The sequence below is a fragment of the Alexandromys fortis genome, unplaced genomic scaffold (assembly GCF_014885135.2).
Source record: "Alexandromys fortis isolate MF-2015 unplaced genomic scaffold, M_Fortis_MF-2015_v1.1 scaffold_179, whole genome shotgun sequence".
In the NCBI taxonomy this organism is placed as follows: Eukaryota; Metazoa; Chordata; class Mammalia; order Rodentia; family Cricetidae; genus Alexandromys; species Alexandromys fortis.
This window is the reverse complement of record NW_026068062.1, coordinates 533,006-553,597: the sequence shown is the minus strand read 5'-3', so window position 1 is coordinate 553,597 and position 20,592 is coordinate 533,006. Positions and strand designations below refer to the sequence as shown.

The 20,592-nt window shown below is 36.3% G+C and overlaps 1 protein-coding gene across 1 annotated transcript in view; it reads right to left on the bottom strand.

The window, feature by feature from the left end:
• Window positions 1–10,183: 10,183 nt before the first annotated feature.
• Dok6 (docking protein 6) overlaps window positions 10,184–20,592 on the bottom strand; it is a 300,071-nt gene continuing 289,662 nt past the window's right edge. Inside the window, exon 8 of the mRNA XM_050120300.1 lies at window positions 10,184–10,438. Coding sequence (XP_049976257.1) covers window positions 10,299–10,438 — 140 coding nt within the window. The 3' untranslated portion in view covers window positions 10,184–10,298. The remainder of the gene's footprint in view (window positions 10,439–20,592) is intronic.

Here is a 20,592-nt window from a genome sequence, read left to right as displayed (position 1 = left end):
TGGGTGTGGAATCTCTTGGATACCTAGGTCTTTTGATATTTCCTCTGGAGAGTTAGGAAGGACAATGTTACATGGAGTATGGAGTTATATTTTGTTCACAAATGAAGTGAACTTTTATATTGTGTGCAATGCAATGATAATGTCACCTGCATTTTTAAATACTGCCAAGCACTGTTTACTGTCAGAACATACAAAAATAGCAATTGGCATTCTTTTACACTCAACATTTTTTTATGAAGTTTACAAATTATACACATAAAAATCCTACTGCTATTAACATTTTCCAGAAAAGTTCCTTAATGGTCCTTGAAAATTTGAATTTAGAATACAACTCCCTTCCACTATTGAGGAACTGGGTCAGATATGGGCTGGAAGGGCCAAAGAAGAAAGCTTAGTAAGACATTCTGTAGGGTTAGGCCAGCCCCTAAGGGGGCGGACTCGCCTCTGGCGAATGTTTACTGATAATTTGCGAGCACAGAAGCCTGCCTGGCCCTTCCTGTTTCCTGTACTCCGCGGGAACCTCGGTTTTGTGAGTCTGATTTTTCCATTAAAGTTGTATATACTTATCACAATTTGTCTGCATTAATCTAAGCCGCCACAACATTCAAAATTCATTCAATGTAACATTGTTCTTTCTGTTACAGAACTGAAAGNTATATACTATATATATTGGAATCAAGAAGGAATGTGTAAAGCCAATGGTACTCCAGGGGCACTCAGTGAATAAGACCAGCCTAAGCTACTTATCTGCTTACCTCTAGCTGATGTGCTCTGGAAGAGTGGCATCACATTGTGTTTTTGAACTTCAGCTCAGAGAAGATTCAAGACTTTGAGACTGGAGTCTGAAACAACTATTTTTCCAATTGATTAACTTATAACTAAAGTTTACATGTATTCTGTGGAATTTTGATATATAGAATAGGCCTCTGTAATTGACACATATCTAGAGACTGATGCATGATAGAAATTCTTCATGAGCACATTTGAGATTTTGTCAAAGGTGAAGTTGAAGATTTAAAAATGTGTGTCAATTATAGTTCCAATAGTGAGAGATGATTATGTGATATTATTTGCTGTTGATTTCTGACCATTATCTGTGACTAAAAAAAAGGCAGTTGGCTCAGGGAAAGAGAAGAGGCAGAAGAAAAGCAAGTGAAGGATGAAGAAAAAAGGAGTAGGAGGAGGAAGAAAGAGGAGAGTAAGGGGGAGAAAGAGTTAGGGGAGTGGGGGGAGGAGAAAGAAAGGATAGAGAGAAGGGGGAAGAGGAGTGGAGGAAGAGGAGGACAGGGAAAATGGGGAGAAGGAATCTGATCAGGATGACCTCTTGCTTTCCCTTGTTTTCTTATTTCTAGTCATTTTGTGATCTAAGTACCACTTTGCTGTTAGAGCCTATCCCTAATATTGGCACATATCAAAAATAATTAAAAGGAGGAAAGAACAAAAGTCAGAAGATATTGCATGTCCTTTATTTGTATTTTAGAGGTAGCAAGAACTCAGTAAGCATTTAGTGACTGGCTAGACTTGGAGATCATTCTCAGCATCAAACAACAGCCAGATATTCTAATGCCTAATAATAGGACAATTCACATTTTCATTGAATGTTAGATATTCTAGCCAGTTCTTGCTCAAACATTTATTTTAATAACTCACCATATGGATACCAAAATTAGATCAATTTGTTTAACATATGTTTTGAGTAACTTGGAAACAGACATAGCTAGTTTGTTTGTATGTTACAAAAATAGTAGAGTAGTTGCTTTGGGACTGTGCCCTGTGGCATGTATTCACTAAATATTGTCTTGGATGTCAGCTCTAAGCTTATATAGACCATTACATTCTTCATAAAGATACTTTCCCCAGCAAAAATAAATAGTCTCCATGATCTTAATTGTGACAAAGGGGTGAAAACCCCAGCAAATTTACATCATTAATTTCTTATGAAAATGGCACAAAAATTGGTATTTAGAATCAGTTGTGTTTTATTTGCTGTTTAGAAAGAATGGATATTGTCATTATCACTCCACTCTTAAGCATTTTTTTCAAACCATGTAGCATCAAACAACCCTAGACATTTTTTTTATTGTTTTTCTTACAAGTTTGTGTGGCTATAGTTCCTCATAAAGGGAACTTTCGCACTACTTGACTGTGTGATCAGGATATACAATTCAGTTTGGTTTCTCCAGAATTGAGAAACTTTCTTTAGTGACATGCAATTTTAGAAGGGGAAATAACCATTAAGAAACTAACAATAAGGGCTCAGTTAATATTTAACCACCAAGTTTGAGAAACAGGCTCAGCAAATGTGTATCTAGATAGTGCTACATTCAAATGACAAAGACTGCTGTATCATGAGAAGAAAATTACCAAAAGAAGTCATGGATCATCTCACCACCAGACAGTTAGCATTATATGAATTTTAATTTTGATGTCCAATCTTGCTGCCAAATATTTATTTTAATTAATTTTCATTACCCTCAATGAGTGAGCAGAAAGATAGAAGAAAACCCAAATTACATCACATAATTGTTTAAGTCACTTATGCTTTCTGGGTGTCTTTTCACTTGTAATCAGACAATAAATAAATTGGTTGTATTGACATTGTTAATACTAATGTTCCATGATTTCTTCAAAGCAAATTCAACCCAATGGAATTCTAACTCTATTGCAATATAAGGCTAGAGAAATACTGGAAATTGATAATAAGTTCTCAGTAACCTTACAAATAATAAAGAATTCTCTTTAACTTTATTTTGAAAACCACAAGCTCATAAGCAATGAAAGAAGTTAACATTTTAAAGGTTAGCAAGATATGATTGTCAGAATTCTGGTTAATTACAAAGTTACATTCATCACATGACAAAAATGAATGGAAATAACTATTACAGTGCTGCTAGGAAAGCCAAATAAATTATGGGTAAAGCTGTTGAATTAGTTCAAAATTTCATTCATGCAGAGTTGTGCTGAAAAATAATATATCAGATGTTTTACCCTTTTTAAAGTAATGAAGCAAAATTTAAAGTTGTGTGACTATGTTATCCTCTTTGTATCAATGCCACTTGTGAATTTCTTGGAATTATAAGAACTCAATAATAATAGACTAGGTGTATCTCTTAATGATTGAAATATGTATAAAATGATAAATTAAGAAAAACAAATTCTTCAACTATGTACTTTTAGTGAAGGGCAAAAACCACACACACTAATTGAAAAACAACTGAAGTTCTTAATTTTATTATTGCCTTACAACATTTTATGCTTAAAAACTCATATTTACTCTCCATGTACAGTGTTTTACTTTGCATTTTATTCAAAAGTTGAGTTTCAACTAATTTTTAAAGTCCAGATATCCCTAGACTATTTATTTGGAATAGATTATAACTAAGAATAAGACATGGTAACTCATGTTTTCCAATTGAAGTAAATTGTGGTGGTGTTTTATCTCTTAATCATGGATCAATGTCCTGTTAATTAATTTTACCAAAATTTTCATAATCATTATATTTGATCAACAACAAAAATGCTATCTCTTTATAACAACAAATCAACAGTAGACTTTAGAAAGTATATACAAATTATTTAAATAAAGATTTACAAGAAGCAGAAATATAATGTACAATTTAGTATATTTTTGAGGTCCAAAGGGATAAATATTTTATAACAAATGATTCTTTAAAATGATAAGTGCCCACGGAAAACAGAGAGTGGGTCAAAAGTCAAAAGTCAAGAGTGTATCTGTGAATTTGAGTATGTGCGTTGGTTGGGGTGCAGAGAAGGAATAAGGGAGCCATGGTCTTTTGTCCCCTGCAGTGAAGATGACACCAACTGGCCTTCACGTTCAGAAACAGACAGATTTGCTGGTGTGTGGTTCATATTCTGCCTCTTACAGCTAAAATAACAGTGTCTAAGAAACAGCAAAAAGCAAACTACATCATATAGCTCATCTCTAGTGTGTTCTGTTTCTCCCATCTAGCCATTAATCTACTACTCTTTATATATACTTTTTGTCCATATTAAGCATTGTTTATTGAGCTATGCAATAGATTTATGGATATGGATTTGACTGATCATATTTGTATCATAATTTGTATCTCATAATTATCATTTTCAGTTCTGATATATGTTTAATATGAAAGTACTAATATCACTATGTTGTTTGCTTTGCCATCTTGTTAGTTTATCAAGTAAGTGATCTTTAATAAGTATAAATTTCTCAAGATGGTTCTTTGGAGAGTGATTCTGCAGTAGCTTAAAATTAAATCATTTTTTCTTGGAATTTGCATTTATAAAATTTAAATACTTGATTCTTTTGAGATTATAGATACCTTAAGTGACTTCAGTGATAGAATTTTATCCACCGTACGACTGCTGACAGCTCGGTAGCTTACTCTAGTGATAAATATTCTGTCTACAGAGAGAGTTGATTTTATGTGCTCTGTCTAAAACTATCCTGAGAGGAACAGATATTTAAGTTATTTGTATTATCCACTAAAATTTGTTCAGAAAGTGATAACATTTTTTAAATAAATTATTTTTCTGATAATCAGCATGAACACTTCAGATTAGTGATGTTGGCCAAGAAAATTAAATAATTTAAAATTAAAACTTATTGTATGTGTGAAATCACTACAGGGGATATTTCTATACAAGTGAATTTTTCCTTTACAAATATATACAAGATCATACTACATTAAACTTGGGGACAGTATCTGAAACTATTTTTTCTTTTTTATTTAAATTTCATATAATTTAAATAATTGCCTACTTAAGTGCATAACACTTGATGGATATTAAAAATTCTATTCTCTCAATTGTTTGAGAATGGAAATTGTGAGGTTTCCATGAAAGAAGGTAGCCCCTAATGTCATCAGCTAACACAATTGTAACAAACGTCAATGACAATGGAACCAAAATATCCTCTGGAGGGATAAGGAACTCCAAACTAATAATCACGGTTACCATAGAGCTGTTAGTGGGGAAAAATCAATGTGACAAAAAGTAATCAAAGAACAACAAAAAGTCTCCTTAAGTTTTACTTTGCTTATTATTGAGGTAACAAAGTACTTGATGGCAATCTATAAATGGAAAGCTTATAGCAATCAGTGCAGTGAATTACACACAAAGAAACTTTCTGCATATCCTTGGGGATGAGTCCAAGAGGAAGAAAACTGTAAAAAGGAAAGGCAAGCACTTCAACATACAAAGGCTTAAGTATTCTGAGGCCACATGCTCTTCTCCAGTTTCCAACACGTTCTGCTGAGAGATGGGTGGAGCCAGGGGACAGTCACGGTCTGAAACAGGAGAAAACCATCCCCAGCTGTCTATTGCCTCTGAACAAATTACAACACCCACAGGTTTCAGTTTTCTTCCAGGGGAACATAAAGCAAATCCTTCACTCTGTATGACCTTTAAATTGCTGATACTGCTTAAAGCCTATCTAAAAAAATGCCTGGTTTCTTTCTCAGGATTCTTGCAAAAACTTGTTCAACTATTTAAGCCTTTTTCTTTGAGAATGATTGTAGAAAAGTTTCAAGGTTTATATTGTTGAGTAAGAAAATGTGGCTTGTGATAAATACACACACACAAAGGATCTTTCTAATCCATCTACAGAGTATGCAGATATGGTGATATGTGTTTCTCATCACACACTGAACAACCAGCCATTCTCACGGATAACACAACAATATGGTGAAATTCCCAAGAGATTGCTTTCAGAACGCAATTCCTGCATTGCTAAAACTGTAGCTTACATAGCTTCTTTTGTGTTAATTTTTTTTTTCACAAACTGAAAGCTGAAGTTGGTACTGTGCTTTCTATGCTTATGTCAAGACATAATGTGACTGTGTATTTTTAAGTTGCATATAATACTAGATGAATAGCAAGCAGTGTAGAAAGCAAAATCCATACCACAAAGTATGAAGTTAGAATCTTGGAAAAGTAGGGTTCAAGAGTTATGCAGGTTGTGACAATGGATTCTTTATCATTTTGCTCAAATTATCCTACTGATTGATCATTTCCCTTTGACTTTATTTCTTCCATGGGGAATTTTAATAAATTTTATAGCCTATGAAAACATTATAAATTTCATAGGCTTGACATTAATTTGTATAGTATATCACAAATGACACTTTTCTGGGTCTATTTTTTGAGAAGGTGATTGTCCAAAGATTATGTAACTAATAATTATAAAAAATACGTTGTCATTGCACTATTTTGATAGACACATTAATAGATTTGAAGCAGTCATTAACATTATATTTGTACTTTATAAGACATGAAAAAATAAAGGCCTAAACCTCAGGACCACTGAATGAATATTGCCCATTTATAGTGGTGTGTTAGAATAGTCAAGACTGGACTACAATTTTTTACAATAGTGTAGTTTCCTTAGCTTGTTTTCACTGTAGCACTATTGGCTAATTTGTAAGTGGTTCCAGTAATCAAAGAAACAAATTATTCATGCTTTCTTCAAAGCAATATTTTGTGAGATTTTGGTCAAAGAATGAGGGTTAGACATTGGTCTTTGTGATGTATTTTTAATATCCACTACAAGGATACCACATGCAATAAATAGGATTGTAAAGTCTACAGCTAACAGTGTGAAGGTACTGGTTACCCCACTGCTTCTATGTCAGATGAGAGATATGAATGGCTGGTCATTTTATAAGGAGGATGAATGATTTTCAAACAAAATATCCCAGTGAAGTCAAAAGAACTACACACTGGTACTAGTAGTCTAGATACTAGAACAAGGAAAGGTTTAGTCCTAATAAATATGCTTCTCTTCTTTTCACATGCTCTATCAAACAACATATTACCTAATATATGAAACAATGGTTTAATTCTGAACCAGCAAAGGCTCACTCTAGATATCTATTTTATATTTTATTAATTTCAAATTATGGCAGTGGCCAGAAGCTACTGATTCAAAACTATTTCCAACTGGTCTAAGTATATTATTACTGAGTGCCTATTTTTAATTCAGTCACTTGGTGAAAAATGTGGTTTTGTACAAACCCCCATGACACCAGAATTGTAAAAATAGTGGACCAAGGTTGTTTACTCTGCATATTTAACACAATGATAAGTATGTGTTACAGGTTGTATGTATATTATCAGAAGAAAAACACTAGGGTAGAAAAACCAGCTCTCATAAAATATTTAAGTGAAACATGTATACCTTCAGGTTTGGTTTGCTTCTAGAAGAGACTTTATCATGCCTGTCAGCCTTCCTCTTCACTGGTCTCTAACAACTTGGTATAGGTATAGTAACCTTATCACTCTGTATAAATCTGAGTGGAAGCCCAACTGAGTCATACTCAAAAAAGGCCAAAAGATTTCTTTGGTGCATAGCAGTCTCTCCCTCACAATAAGAAAGTCACAAGTACATTTAGGGTATAATACAATTTCTGAAGGGAGAATAGTTTGCAAAGTATACAGGCGTCTTCAATCAAGAACCTACAGGCTCTGGTGGGCTAAGATATGCCCATAGCCATTCTTGTAATTGTGGTGGAATGGTTTTATGAGGCTCCAGGAGACTGTCAAAAATATCTTTCCATCTTTGGTTTTTATAGGTTCATCTGTTTGTCTCTTTTATTACAATGAACACTGCCTCATGTTAAGAATATTAGGGTACTATAAATTCTCTTGCTGCTTTCTTAGCAGTTTTGACTTAGCTAAAGTTTTAAATGTACTCAGAGGATTATGCTAGAATAAAGCTCCTAAAAATGTATCATGAAATATTTTTACAGTATTATTCTCAATATGATGAGATTATGTTAAAGCCTAAGAAGGTACCTCTCTCACACACTTTTTTTGTGACTTTATTTTCAGAAAAAAATGATCTAAACGTATACATGATTTTTGGTTCCTTCTCATTGATACTCATTGTTAGTAACCAAATGGTGAAGCTACTTTATGCGGGTACTTGTCACCCACCAGAGAAACACAAGAGCAGACTCGTAATTAGCAGAATCCCACCGGACTTGCTATCTGTGCTTCTGGCACATTGATAAAGCTGAGATGTGAATCAAGGCCCCTCAGGACCTTTCCCCATAAGTCCCTTGAAGAAACTCGTGGTCTCTAAGCAACAGCTCAACTCAGTGAGCCAGGGCAAGGCTTGCTCCAATGGCCACACTAGGAACTGTGCTCTAAGAGTCTCAGCTCAGAGTTGCTCTGATATATTTACTAATGGCATGTCTACAGAAGATGCCGTGTGTTAAAGAAACTTAGAGGCATGAACCCTGAAATGTTGGATTCCAGGGAAGGCTGCCTTGTCTCTCCTCAGAAGGACTCAGTCATGTGCTCTTCTGCTGTGTCAGCAAAATTATCAGTGTAGAGTTTGGGTAATTTTCTTTTTATCCCTGAAGGCTTACGATAATTATTTTTCATGGCAACATTAACTCTTATGATTAGTCTCTTTATGAGGTTTTCATACCTATCTGAGTGATTTGGGGAGCGTAGGTAGTTGCAGTAAGTGCACACTTATCAAGAAGGAATGCACAACCACTTTACTCAGCAGACTCAGTAGTAATTCACTGAAAGGAGTTCTCAATCTGCTCACAAGCTATGGATCAGGGTGAATGAAATGTATTTTTTTTTGTTTTGTTTTTTTTGAGATAGGGTTTCTCTGTAGCTTTGGAGCCCATCCTGGATCTAGCACTTGTAGACCAGGCTGGCCTAGAACTCACAGAGATTCGCCTGCCTTTGCCTCCCAAGTGAAGGGATTAAAGGCATGTGCCACTACTGCCTGGCTCAGGATGAATGAAATCTTAAGAGGGATCAGCAAAAAGGTACCCTTTAATAGATTAAGTTCGGTAGAACATTTTGCTATCAAACAAAAAGTCAGGTTTTCCTCTTGCTTGACCTTGACCTTCTGTTCAGGAATCTGATCTGTATTCCCTGACAGATATCTGGTTTAGGCACCTGATACCAGGTGAGTCAGACAGAGTAATTTATATTTTCACTCACTAAATTATGGTCAAAATATGTCTATGTTGACCTGAACTAGCCAAACTTTCTCTCTTTGAGAGGAATTTTCCGTTTCCCTCCAAACTTGGACATTCTCATGTTGTAGAACTGAAAAAAAAAATTGCAAGCCAAACATTTTCTCTTTCCATCCCAACCAATCGAGCTCAGGGCAAGAAAAATTCAAGCCATGCAAGTTCTGATTCCATAGCAAATGCCAAGCCCCTGATGACCCATGCAAAAATTCCTCTGTGAAACTTAAAACATCTACTTTCATGTATCATTTGTTCTTCTTTTAACTGCAAGATAGCTGAGTTCATTTTCAGTGTAGCTTTGTGTCTTTCTCAAACATTTTGGAGTTGGGGATTACACCAATTTCTCAAGTAGCTCAGATGGAAGAAACAGTCAATGACAAGGCAACATCAACCAGACAGAGAGCATAACGGACACGCAGGGCAGCTGGGCTGGTAATCTTGTTTCCAAAATGCTTCCTTCTTGTGTTTCTGCTCATAATCCTCATAGGATCAGAGTGGGCTACTTACTGTTGTTAACAGGGGGTCTTTTTCATTTTCTAACAGCACTAATTTAAAAACAGCTATTCAACATAATTTTAATGTGACAAATTAGTTTTCAATAATTTAAGTGAGCATATCCTGTCACCCTTAGCACATTTGATATATCCTAATCTGTAGATGAATATAGTAATATCCTACATACACAGACACACAGACACATAGACATACAGACATCTCCCCCCACCACACCCACACACACACACACTCGAGCTACAGGGTCCTTCTTAATAGAATATTCTAATTTAACAGCCTCTTAATTGTCACTGGGCTTCTTTACATGGAGAGTTATGATGCCATAAGTAACGATTACATGATTTGTTTCTGTCAAAATTGAAAAAGCCACAGAGCTTAGAGTGGGTCATTATTGTGTTTAAAGACAGGACCTGTGTCGAAACAGGAGCAAACAGTCTTAAGGACAAATGTTGGTGACCCCAACCAGGCACAAACTAGATTGGGCAAATTTCCCAGTGCCAAGGCTTCTGCTACAGTCAGACACAAAGAATTTTTCTTATTGAAATGATTGTTCATATTATTGGAATTTTTTGTAAAACATAGATTTCCCCCATAGAAATTCAATAAATAAAGGACTTAACCACTGAATCAAGGAAGCAGAACTCCAGTTTTTAACCTTTCAGTTGGGACTAGGCCCTACCAATGTTAATTTGTACCACAATTGATCTTCCAGGATACACAGGGTGAAATGACCCCATGGAAGGTCCAGGGCAGACTGTTTTGCTGGTCAGTGGTGGCCTCTGTATGTCACTGAATCAGGCTGGAGCTATAGCTGAATCCATAGCTGCTGGACCGAGACAACGGTGGCTGAGCCTCTTCACTCTGTTCTGCAGCATAACTTGGAAATGTCTGTGCCCTGGACATCTTTGATGAGCCAAACCCATGACCTGGAGAGGAGGAAAGGAAAGCTGTTCTAAGAAACACATCGGAATAAGGAAACGGTATCTGTAGAAAACAGAACAAACAAATCTAACCGAAGACTTCAAACCTACATCAAGCTTATAAGAAGAATTGCAAGAATCTAGGCTTTGGTATCCAGATTCTTTTTTTTTTTTTTAAACTCAGTACTGGGAATTAAATATAGGGCCTCTCATATGCTAGTCAAAGTATTTAACCTAGCTCTCTTTTTTACTTTACGGTACTGAGTAAGCTGCCAAGGCAGATCGTGAAGTTCTGATCCTCCTTCTTCAGCCTCCGAATTAGCTTTAATTACAGTCTGTGCCACCATGTCAGGCTTTATTTTCTTGATCTTGATGAGATAAGAAAATATCCAGGAATCAGTATTTTTCCCAACTACTTCTTTCCTAGAATTATGGACATCCAGAGAGCTAGGCTAATATAAACATTCCCCTCTCCAACCTTTGAAATGAGAGCAGAAATCCTTTCCCTAAAAAGGTACTTCTTACAGAAAGCCTGTTCTTTTTTTTTTAACCTTCCCTTATATCTTATATTCAATTTTTAAAAATGGAAAAAGAAAGAAAGAAAACTAATGAAATGCTTTCTTTAAAGCATCTGGGAACAGACACTTTGGATTTTACCCTCATCAGTAATAACCAATTACCAAAATGATTTTACAGTAATAGATTAGGGATTCTAGTTTCTCCCAGGAACTTAGTGAGTCCCTTTAACTGATGAATATCTTGGTTTACCAAGGTAATCTGCTTCGATGCTAGCAAAAGTGACTAAAAGTTGATTCTTACACAAAATATACCCCAAGAAAATCCTGCACATAAATTTGGCTGTTTAGCTGATACCTTGTGATAAAAAATTTTCTAATACCAATCGAAGCAAAAGTGATTGCTTAAAATGTGCCAAAATTTTCACAATGTGCAAAGAGAAACACACACACACACACACACACACACACACACACGCTTTAGAAAGACTTTCCAATAGTTGTCTCACTCTTTTTATATCCAGTATTCTTTGTGCTTGAGGGTGGTTTGTTCCTGGTGACGGAAAGGAAGCGTTTAGTGAGGCAGAAGAAAAATAGATCCTGTATTGCTGCCCTTTCAGAGTTTATATTGTACTCAAGAGATGAAATGCAGTTAATTTGATTTGTGCTTTAGCAGATCTCTTGGGAGAAGAATTCAGAGAACACTGTCTATTAACATAGAAACATGGGGCATCCATTGTCATAGCCCCTTTGTGGCCCTGTCCTTTGCAATGTCATAGGCTCAAAGCCAGTTTCACTGCCACGTGCTTGATGACTCCCAAAATATCCTTGCAGTGTGGAAAGCTTGAGATCCAGGAAGAAAGCCCATAGGAACTGGATAATTAAAAGCTAATTCAAATCGGTAAAACAGCCTAAATGTTTAAAAAAAATTGTGAGATAGAAATCTTGCTTTCTAGCAAGAAATTGTTCTAAATTTGCTGGTCTTATTTTTCTGCTGACCAGGGATTAGGAAGAACTAGAGACTAGTTGCTTGTATAGCTTGGAGGAGGAAGAGTGGAACATCTTTCCAGTCCTTCTTGGGGTGTCTCTTGTATCAGGTACACTTGAGCTTTTTGAACCTTTTGCTTCTACAGTTTTTCCTGAACTGAATCTATGCTATGGTGTGATACATTAAGCTGATCTGCATCGATAGCTACTAAAATGGTCTGAAAGCTGAATTGTTGACACTTAAAGTCCTGTGCTCCTATTTTCCTCCCTTAGTGTGTTCATGCTTTGGGAGAGGTATCATTACACTTGGTTCTGCGCATCTGCCTCACTTGCTGTTAGCTACTTTACTTTTGCCTATAGGTCTCTCCATTAAATTATTGTAAAATTTCAGCTAGATGCATCTGCTCTTTCCTCCTGAAGACTCTGATTGGTGTGGGAAGTCCTGTATAAGTGCTGCTTTTATTGGTTAATAAATAAAGAAGCTGGCTTGGCCTGTGATAGAGTAGAGTAGAGTTAGGTGGTGGAGGGGGGAGAACAGACTAAACTGAATTGTGGGAGAAAGAAGGCAGAGTTAAGGAGATCCCATGGAGCTGCCAAAGGGGAAAGATGCAAGCCACTGGCTGTAATATTGCCAGTAAACCACAGCCACGTGGCAATATACAGATGAATGGAAATGGGTTAAATTAAGATGTAAGAGTTAGTCAATAAGAAGCTAGAGCTAATAGGCCAAGCAGTGATTTAATTAAAACAGTTTCTGTGTGGTTATTTTGTGTCTGGGCAGCTGGAAGTGAACAAGCGCCTTCTTACTACATCTGATAATATATATAAAAAAGGAATCATGAAAATGAAGCAGAGAAACAAGAAAAGCGGGGAGAATTCTGAGACAGGTGTTTGATGAAGGCCATCCAGGAGATGTTAGAAAGTGGTTATGGAAAGGAAATGAGAGAACTTCAAGGAGAGGATCAAAGTTAAGGGAGTGTTAAAGGGTTAGGATTGTGATGGCAGAAGTGGCAACTCCAGTCAACATGCTGCCTCAGCTTCTTTTTTATCAGTTGTTAATTTGAGGGATCTAACCTAGCTCTGGATTTCTTGGTTTCTTGATCTAAAATCAGATGATGATAACAAAGGCACTTAACTTATATTGTGGCTTCAAACAAAGGATTTTCCTTTTTAATTCTATAATATTGAACATAAAAAGTAGATAAGACAATGGATATTTACCAAAGTTCAACTAAAAAAAGTCTACAGGAAACAACATGTCTAGAGGGGTCCTGGCTTTACAGAGCTGATCAACTGCTTTGAGAAAGATGATCAGGCAAGAAGAGCATACTACAAGTACCAAGTGCATGGTTTGCTCCGCTAATGCTAGACAGAAACAGAGGAGAGGTGGGTAGTGAACTACACATGTCAGTCCAGCTCTCCAATCTGCTTCCCTTCACAGATGAGCAGTGCATTTCTCACTACAAGGGACTTCAGAGACAAATTGAACTTTGCTGTAATTTTGGGACCTCATTGTCCCATATGGGGAGGGCATATTCTACATAAGTATTGTGGAAAATAAACAAGTTGACACATATGATTGGTGAAAGCCAGAAGAAACTGAAGATATGTGCTTAATGCTAGTTTTCTTCCATTTTTCTTCACAGAGTGAGCTCACACTCTGTTTCTCTGCTCAGCATCCACATTCCCTTACCATTTTAATGTGCTGCCTCTTTTTATGATATGTTTTGAATGTTATTCTCTTTCAAGGTCACCAGTGTGGTTTGTTTGTTTTTTACATACTCTGTGAATTATTTCTGGTTTAATTGGAAATTAGTTTATGACTTTCTTTTACTTCAGTTTTTCTTTACTTCAGAGAGTTCACAAATTATGCTAATCAACAAAATAACATACCTCAGTCAGAACTGAATATATGAAGGTTGTTTGATAAAGACAATAAATATGAACAAAGAGAGAAATAATTAGGCCCTTTCTCAGCATCCATTGGAATCATGCCCTTAGGCAGTGTTGATGAAACAACAAACAACAAACATAAACTGTGAGGCTTAAATTAAAAACTCAGTGCAAAAGACCTGCTCATTCCTAGTGACGAGGAGTCTAGTGAAGCGCTTTGTCAGTTTTCCCCCAGTTGGTCATACAAACAGATAAGGTGAATATACACTAAGAGCATCTCCACAGTTCTGCAAATTAAAAGTAACAGATCTGCTAACAATGATAAGTCTATATTAAAAATCCTCTTGAATTTTTATTTTCCTTCTAGCTTTAGTAGTCAAGTCTGCTTTACTAGAAAATGATATTTTTGTTCAAATGTTCCATGTTTCTAAGGTGTTGATAACTATATTTACCCAGTGGGTTCAAATATCCTCTGACATGGTAATTGTATGTGCACCTACCAAACATAATCTGCTTAGTTTCACTCTAGAAGGAAGATTATATGTTTGGTATAGAGTCATTTAGTTCATTTGCTTTATTCTAACAGCATTATTCCGGGAAATGAAGAACATCACATAACAATAAAGATACAATGAATGCCTACTTTAAAAGGAAGCTTCCCTGCTGGATCCCCAAATGCCCAAACTAGCAATGAAGTGGAAAGAATGCAAATGTAGTAGAAAATGGCAGCCAAGCTGGAGCGCTGGAGCCAGGATTCTTATGTAGAGAAGCTGAGGAGAGGAAAGGAAGAAGACAAACATGATGTTCTCTTCTGCCAGTAATTAAAAAGTGTGTTATCAGCAGTTTTTGCTGAACTCCCCCAACTTGACTGACATCTGCTTTTCTACTTTTATTAATCAACTCTAATTTCAATGTAGATTTTAAAGTAAATTGCTTTCATGAAAGCCAGAAGGATTCCTAAACATAAAGCTTTTGGATACTCGTTGGTAAAAGGAACTGGCCTTGATACAGACACTTAATAGTTTATGCTTAAAAGATTTGTTAGAATCTGCAGGAGCTGAAAGGATGTTGTTACTTTAAGTAATAAAACAACATAAAGTTATTAGTATAATGAATGAGTTGGGGAAGTTCTCTGGTGAGAAAGGAAACATGGGGTAAAAGCGTTTATAAAAATTTAGGCTGGATACTCAGGAGAAGTACTGTCTTTAACAAATACCTTCTAGCCACTAGCAGCCAGAAGAATGGGGAGGCTGCACCCATACAATGGAGAGAAGAGAATGGAAGGAAAAACAGGTGACACAAAGCTAGGTTGTCTGAGTGGACTTACCTCAGTGTCTTGTGACCAAAGGAGGGTTTTAAGTTATGTTTAATACTTGACTGTTAATCTTAAATCTAAGTGAAAGCTAAAACCATACTAGAGTTAGATACAACCAACAGTTCCAACATATCTCAATAATTAATCACCAGGGATTAATTATACATAGATATGCTGAGATTCATTGCCAACATTTCTTCTACAAACTGTATTTGACTTTTACTCAGTTTTTAGTAGTTGAAATTGAAACCAGTGTTAAGCTGGGCTTGATTTTTGTGGTCTCTTAAAGTACTTCTGAAATTCCTATGGAGATCTGAGGGTGTAGTTTTATGACCTGAAATAAACTTTCGGGTGCATCAAAGCTTAGCATATTTGATAAAAATGATAATTGGTTTAATCTATAAGAAGAATAGTTTGGAAGAAATTTACAAAAACTGCTGCTCATTGAGTACAAATTCCATGCTATGCTTAAAAAGAATCATCCTATTAGACAGGGAGTGGTGGCAGACATCTTTTATTCCAGCACTTGAAAGGCAGAGGCAGGAAAATCTCTGTGAATTCAGGACCAGTCTGGCCTACAAAGCTAGTTCCAGGACAGCTAGGGCTGTTTCACAAAGAGACCTTGTCTTGAAAAACAAACAAACAAACAAAAAAAGAAGCCAAACAAACAAAAAACATCCTATCAACTTGAGGAGAGAAAACACATCATTTGTTACCCTCACAGGATTAAGGAACACTCAGATTGGTGGTGGTAAAATAACTATTTCCCAATATATTTGTGGAGGTGTTCTATAAGATACTCAGATTATATAAACAAGATTCTCATCAATCATCTAGTTCTTCTATATGAAGTAAAAGGGAGAATGAAGGTAAATTCTCTAAGATAAAGTGCCCATATTTCCTATACTTCGGACATGGAATTCTTGATTCTCAGACTATCAGATTTTCAATGAATTATGTTCCTGGTTTCCTGAGTTTCCAGCTTGCAGATACCATATTAAGGGACTTCCTTCTTTACAAGCAAACAACCCCAATTCTAATTAAATTGTTTCTATACAATTCTTTTGGTACTCTTTTTCTGGCTAACTTTTTGATAAGAAAGGTATCAGTTGTCCCCTAAAAATCTACTGTGCCAAATCCTGGGTCCCAAGCTGTTGGTGCTTTTGAGGAGAGATGATTCAGTCATTGATGAAATTAGCATTCTAAAATTAAGGATGCTAAGTTCATCAATGACTGAGCTTGTTGTTGATTTAATAATCAATGGGCTCTTGGGAAGTGATTCTAAAAATGACAGCTCAGCCACATGGATAGGGCTCAGGCCATGTTGGGCCCCAAAATGTAGGTGTATTAAAAAGGTCCACCATAGCCAAGAATGGAGTATAATAAATATTTATTTGTTTGGAGCTAAAACTCCCAGTAAGGATAGAGATCCAAGGTTATTTGTAGGCGCTTGAATCTAGGAACCGAATTCAGCAAAAAAGGGGCCATGCATGTTTTTCATCCACGTTTATAGTACCTCAGACCATGCCCAAATGGACTGGTATCTAAAGGCTATTGACTGAAAGAATTCCCACAACACCTAAGAGAAGGAAGTAGGTCACTGGACTATGGCTATGCCTTTGAACAATATACCTTGTCCCTGGTCACTATTTTCTGCTTTATACTGCTGAAAATTGAGTCCCCTTCCTTCATTATGTTTTTTTTTTTTTTTGCTGTGATATTGTTGCATTGACTTATACCTAAAAACAATGAAGACAGTCGATTACATGCTGAAAGCTTTAAAACCACACACAAATAACCCCTCCTTCTGTTAATTCCTTTGTCGGGTATTGCATTACAGCAATGAACAACTGACTTACACAATTATATATATACATATATATGTATATATATTTTGCATATAGATAAACTAAATAAGGCCTACAGATGTTTAACAATTCCTAAAAATATTTTGTAGGGTAGGTATCACAACCCATTTTCTCAACAAATGAAATTGCCTATAATATTTTGTTCCACTTCCTCACAGAGGCTCTTTAGAAACACATCTCACTTTGTTAAAAGATAATCAAATATCAATTTTTACAATTCAGCTCCTAAATACTTTACTCAAGTGCCTGTAAAATAATGAAGTAACCGTGAATGAACAAAATCAATTCTAGTAATGAAGCTATGTCCTAGTTTGCTAAGGCTGCCCTAAATATATTTCAGCATGTGTAATAAGCCACAGTAGTTCATAGTCTTAGCTTTTGGTGCTGCAACCTGGTGAGGATTACTGTCCCCTGGGGTCACTCTCATCCAGAAGTGAGCTTCTTTCTTGGAATTACAGTTGGCCATATTCTTTCTTCTGTGTGTACAGGCCATTAACACCATTACTTTTTTTTTTTTTTTGAGGAGATCCATTGTACTTCATGAATCCTACCCATATTACCTTGTTTTATCTCAACTGGCTATTTAAAGGTCCTCTCACCAATGGCATTCTCATGGGTCATTTGGGATTTAACCTATATATTTTTAAAGAACACAATTCTGCACACACACACAAAATGTATAAAGTAAAATGAATCAAGAGATAACATAAGAACAAAAGTGTATTATCTTATTTTATGCAGCTATACAGAATACCTGAGACAATATGCTCATAAGAATAGATATTTAACTCACTGATCTAGAGGTTAAAAGTACAGAAAGCATAACATTAGATCTGTTGAGGATATCCTTGTTTGTAATGTGGCAGGTGGTGTTCAGGATAGACCTGCATGCACAAGTGATCACATGGGAAGGGAAAAACACACTGGACCCTTACAAGAATCATGTTAATTCCTTCCAAGGGCTTGTCCTTGATCATCTAACAATTTCATATTAGGATCTGCCTGATAAAGGTCCCGTTGTTTCTTAGTATCATCATATCTTGGACTAATCTCCAACATTTAAACCTTGAGGGACACACTCAAACCATATCCAATACATAGAGCCAATCAATAGATGACATTTTTGCTTTTCAGAGGAACTATTCTTGTTCCCTAGTTTTAAGATATAATTGTTGGACATAAGTGAGCATTTTCCTGGGCTTTCTCTTTGGGTTATTTGTACTTGTTTACGAGGTAATATAGTGCAGTTTAGGATTGCATACAATGTAGCTAGCTTTCTTGTACTTTCTTAGACCACCAGCCCACAAATAATGACACGGAGACTTATTTTGAAAGCTTGGCCTTTAGCTTTGTCTTCTTCCCAACTAACTCTTACAATTTAGTTAACCAGTATTTTTTTAATCTACATTCTGCCACACAGCTCAGTTACCTCTCCTGTACCATATGTCTGACTTTGTCTCAGTCTCCTGACTCTCCTCGTCCCTGCATTATCTCTTTCCCTAGAAGTCCCAGCATTTCCCTCCTGCCTAGCCATTGGTCATTCACCTCTTTATCACAGTGATAAAAAATATTCTACAGCAATACAATAATTAAGCACAACAGCATATTTTCATTCTTCCTAACATAAACAAACAAACAAACAAACAGCAAAAATTTCACCAGGAAGTGGTGGCTCACACCTTTAATACCAGAATTTGGGAGGCAGAGGTGGGCAAATCTCTGAGTTCAAGGTCAGCCTGCTCTACAGGTTGAGTTCCAGCACAGTCAGAGCTACACAGAGAAACCTTGTTTTGGAAAAACAAAAAAACAAAAAATAAAAACAAAACCAACAAGAAAACCCCATAGGCCATGACCTTTCTGATCTACAGCATTAAAATGCCCAGAGGGCAGAAAAGTACTTTTCCAAAGTTCAAGTATAAGAACTTACACACATCTTATGGATATATAGAGTTTTTTTTCCCTTTTAGAAATATACTTAAGTGTGTGTGTGTGTGTATGTGTGTGTGTGTGTGTGTGTGTCTATGAGTACACCAAGTATGTGTGAGAGTTACAGAGGCCAGAAGAGGGTGTTAGCTCCTTTGAGAATGGAGTTACAGGTCCTTGCGAGCCATCTAATTTGGGTGTCAGGAACTGACTTCAAGGCCCCTGGAAGAGCAGCAAGTACTCTTAACTATAGAACCATTTGTCTAACTCCATGATTTACTTTTTGTTAATTTCCTTTTGCCACGCAAAGCACCTAAAACTACAATTTTAAAAACAGTCAGATCTATTTGAGTTTTCTGGTTTTAGGGCTTAATAAAAATATTCTCCTCTTTACAAAAATAATAAATTCTTTCCTTTACATTTTCCCAATATTTGTATTAATTATTTTCTCCCTTTTGCTCTTGAACTGATGGGAAATTTACTTGGGTTAATGTTCTCCATTATGTGCATCTTATTGCGTAGTGGCCAGGTGCATAAGTTTGAAAGACTGTGTTAAGATCCAGCTTTCACTAATTCTCTCGGTGTGCCTGATGTTCCCTAACTATCATGTCCCTCAAGTTTCTCAGCATTGTGATAGTGTTCATAATAGCTCCTACTAATAGAATATGTACTGAGTTAACTCACTGTGCAGGCTAATAGCTAATTACCATATGCTAATACACAAAAGCAGAGACAATAAGTACACTGATTCTTCTTTTTTTTTTTTTCTTAACCCGTCAAATATAGTCTTGCTGCATGGGTTTGACTGAATGATCTTTAATTGAAGATGATCAATCCACTAGGGTCTTGTTCTTTTTTCTTTTCCTTTTTTTTTTTTTTTTTTTTTTTTTTTTTTTTTTTTTTTTTTTTTTTTTTTTTGTATTTGAGACAGGGTTTCTCTGTAGCATTTGGAGCCTGCCCTGGAACTTGTTCTGTAGACCAGACCAGGCTTGCCTCAGAGACACAGAGATCTGCCTGTCTTTGCCCTCAAGTGCTGGGATTAAAAGCACGCACCACTTCTGCTCAGCACTGTCACACTCTTTAAAAAGAATCCTTCCCCCTCTCCCAATACCTCCGCAGATTGAGAGATTTGTGTTTACCTTCTGTCTCCATGTTGGAATTTTGTCTGTCCTGAGACTGCACAGTTGTGCACACTCATGAAAGTACTGTGAGTTCATGTGTGCAAATGCCCCGCTGTGCCCAGAAAACACTAGATACCTTCCACTACCTATGCTTCTTACAATCCTGCTTCATCTTCCACAATGATTCCTGAGCCTTGGGAGAAGAGAGTATGATACTGGTATTTCAGTTAGGGCTGAGCATTCTGCAAGCTCTTATTCTCTATACACTGACCAGTTGTGGGTCTCTGGGTTAATTACCATCTAATGCACAAGGAAGCTTCTCTGATGAGGGCTGAACTAATCAATGGGTAAAACGGTAAGTCATTAGGAGTTGGTTTAAAACTACACCCATTTAGCAGAGTAGTAGTAATGGGTTTTTTAGTAGAGCCTATAACCTTTCTGATTAGAGGTCCTTGGTTCCAGTAATGGGTCAGAAATGGGCTACACATTGTGGAGTGCACCATAAATCCAAGCAGAAAGTATTTGGTTACTTCCTTGA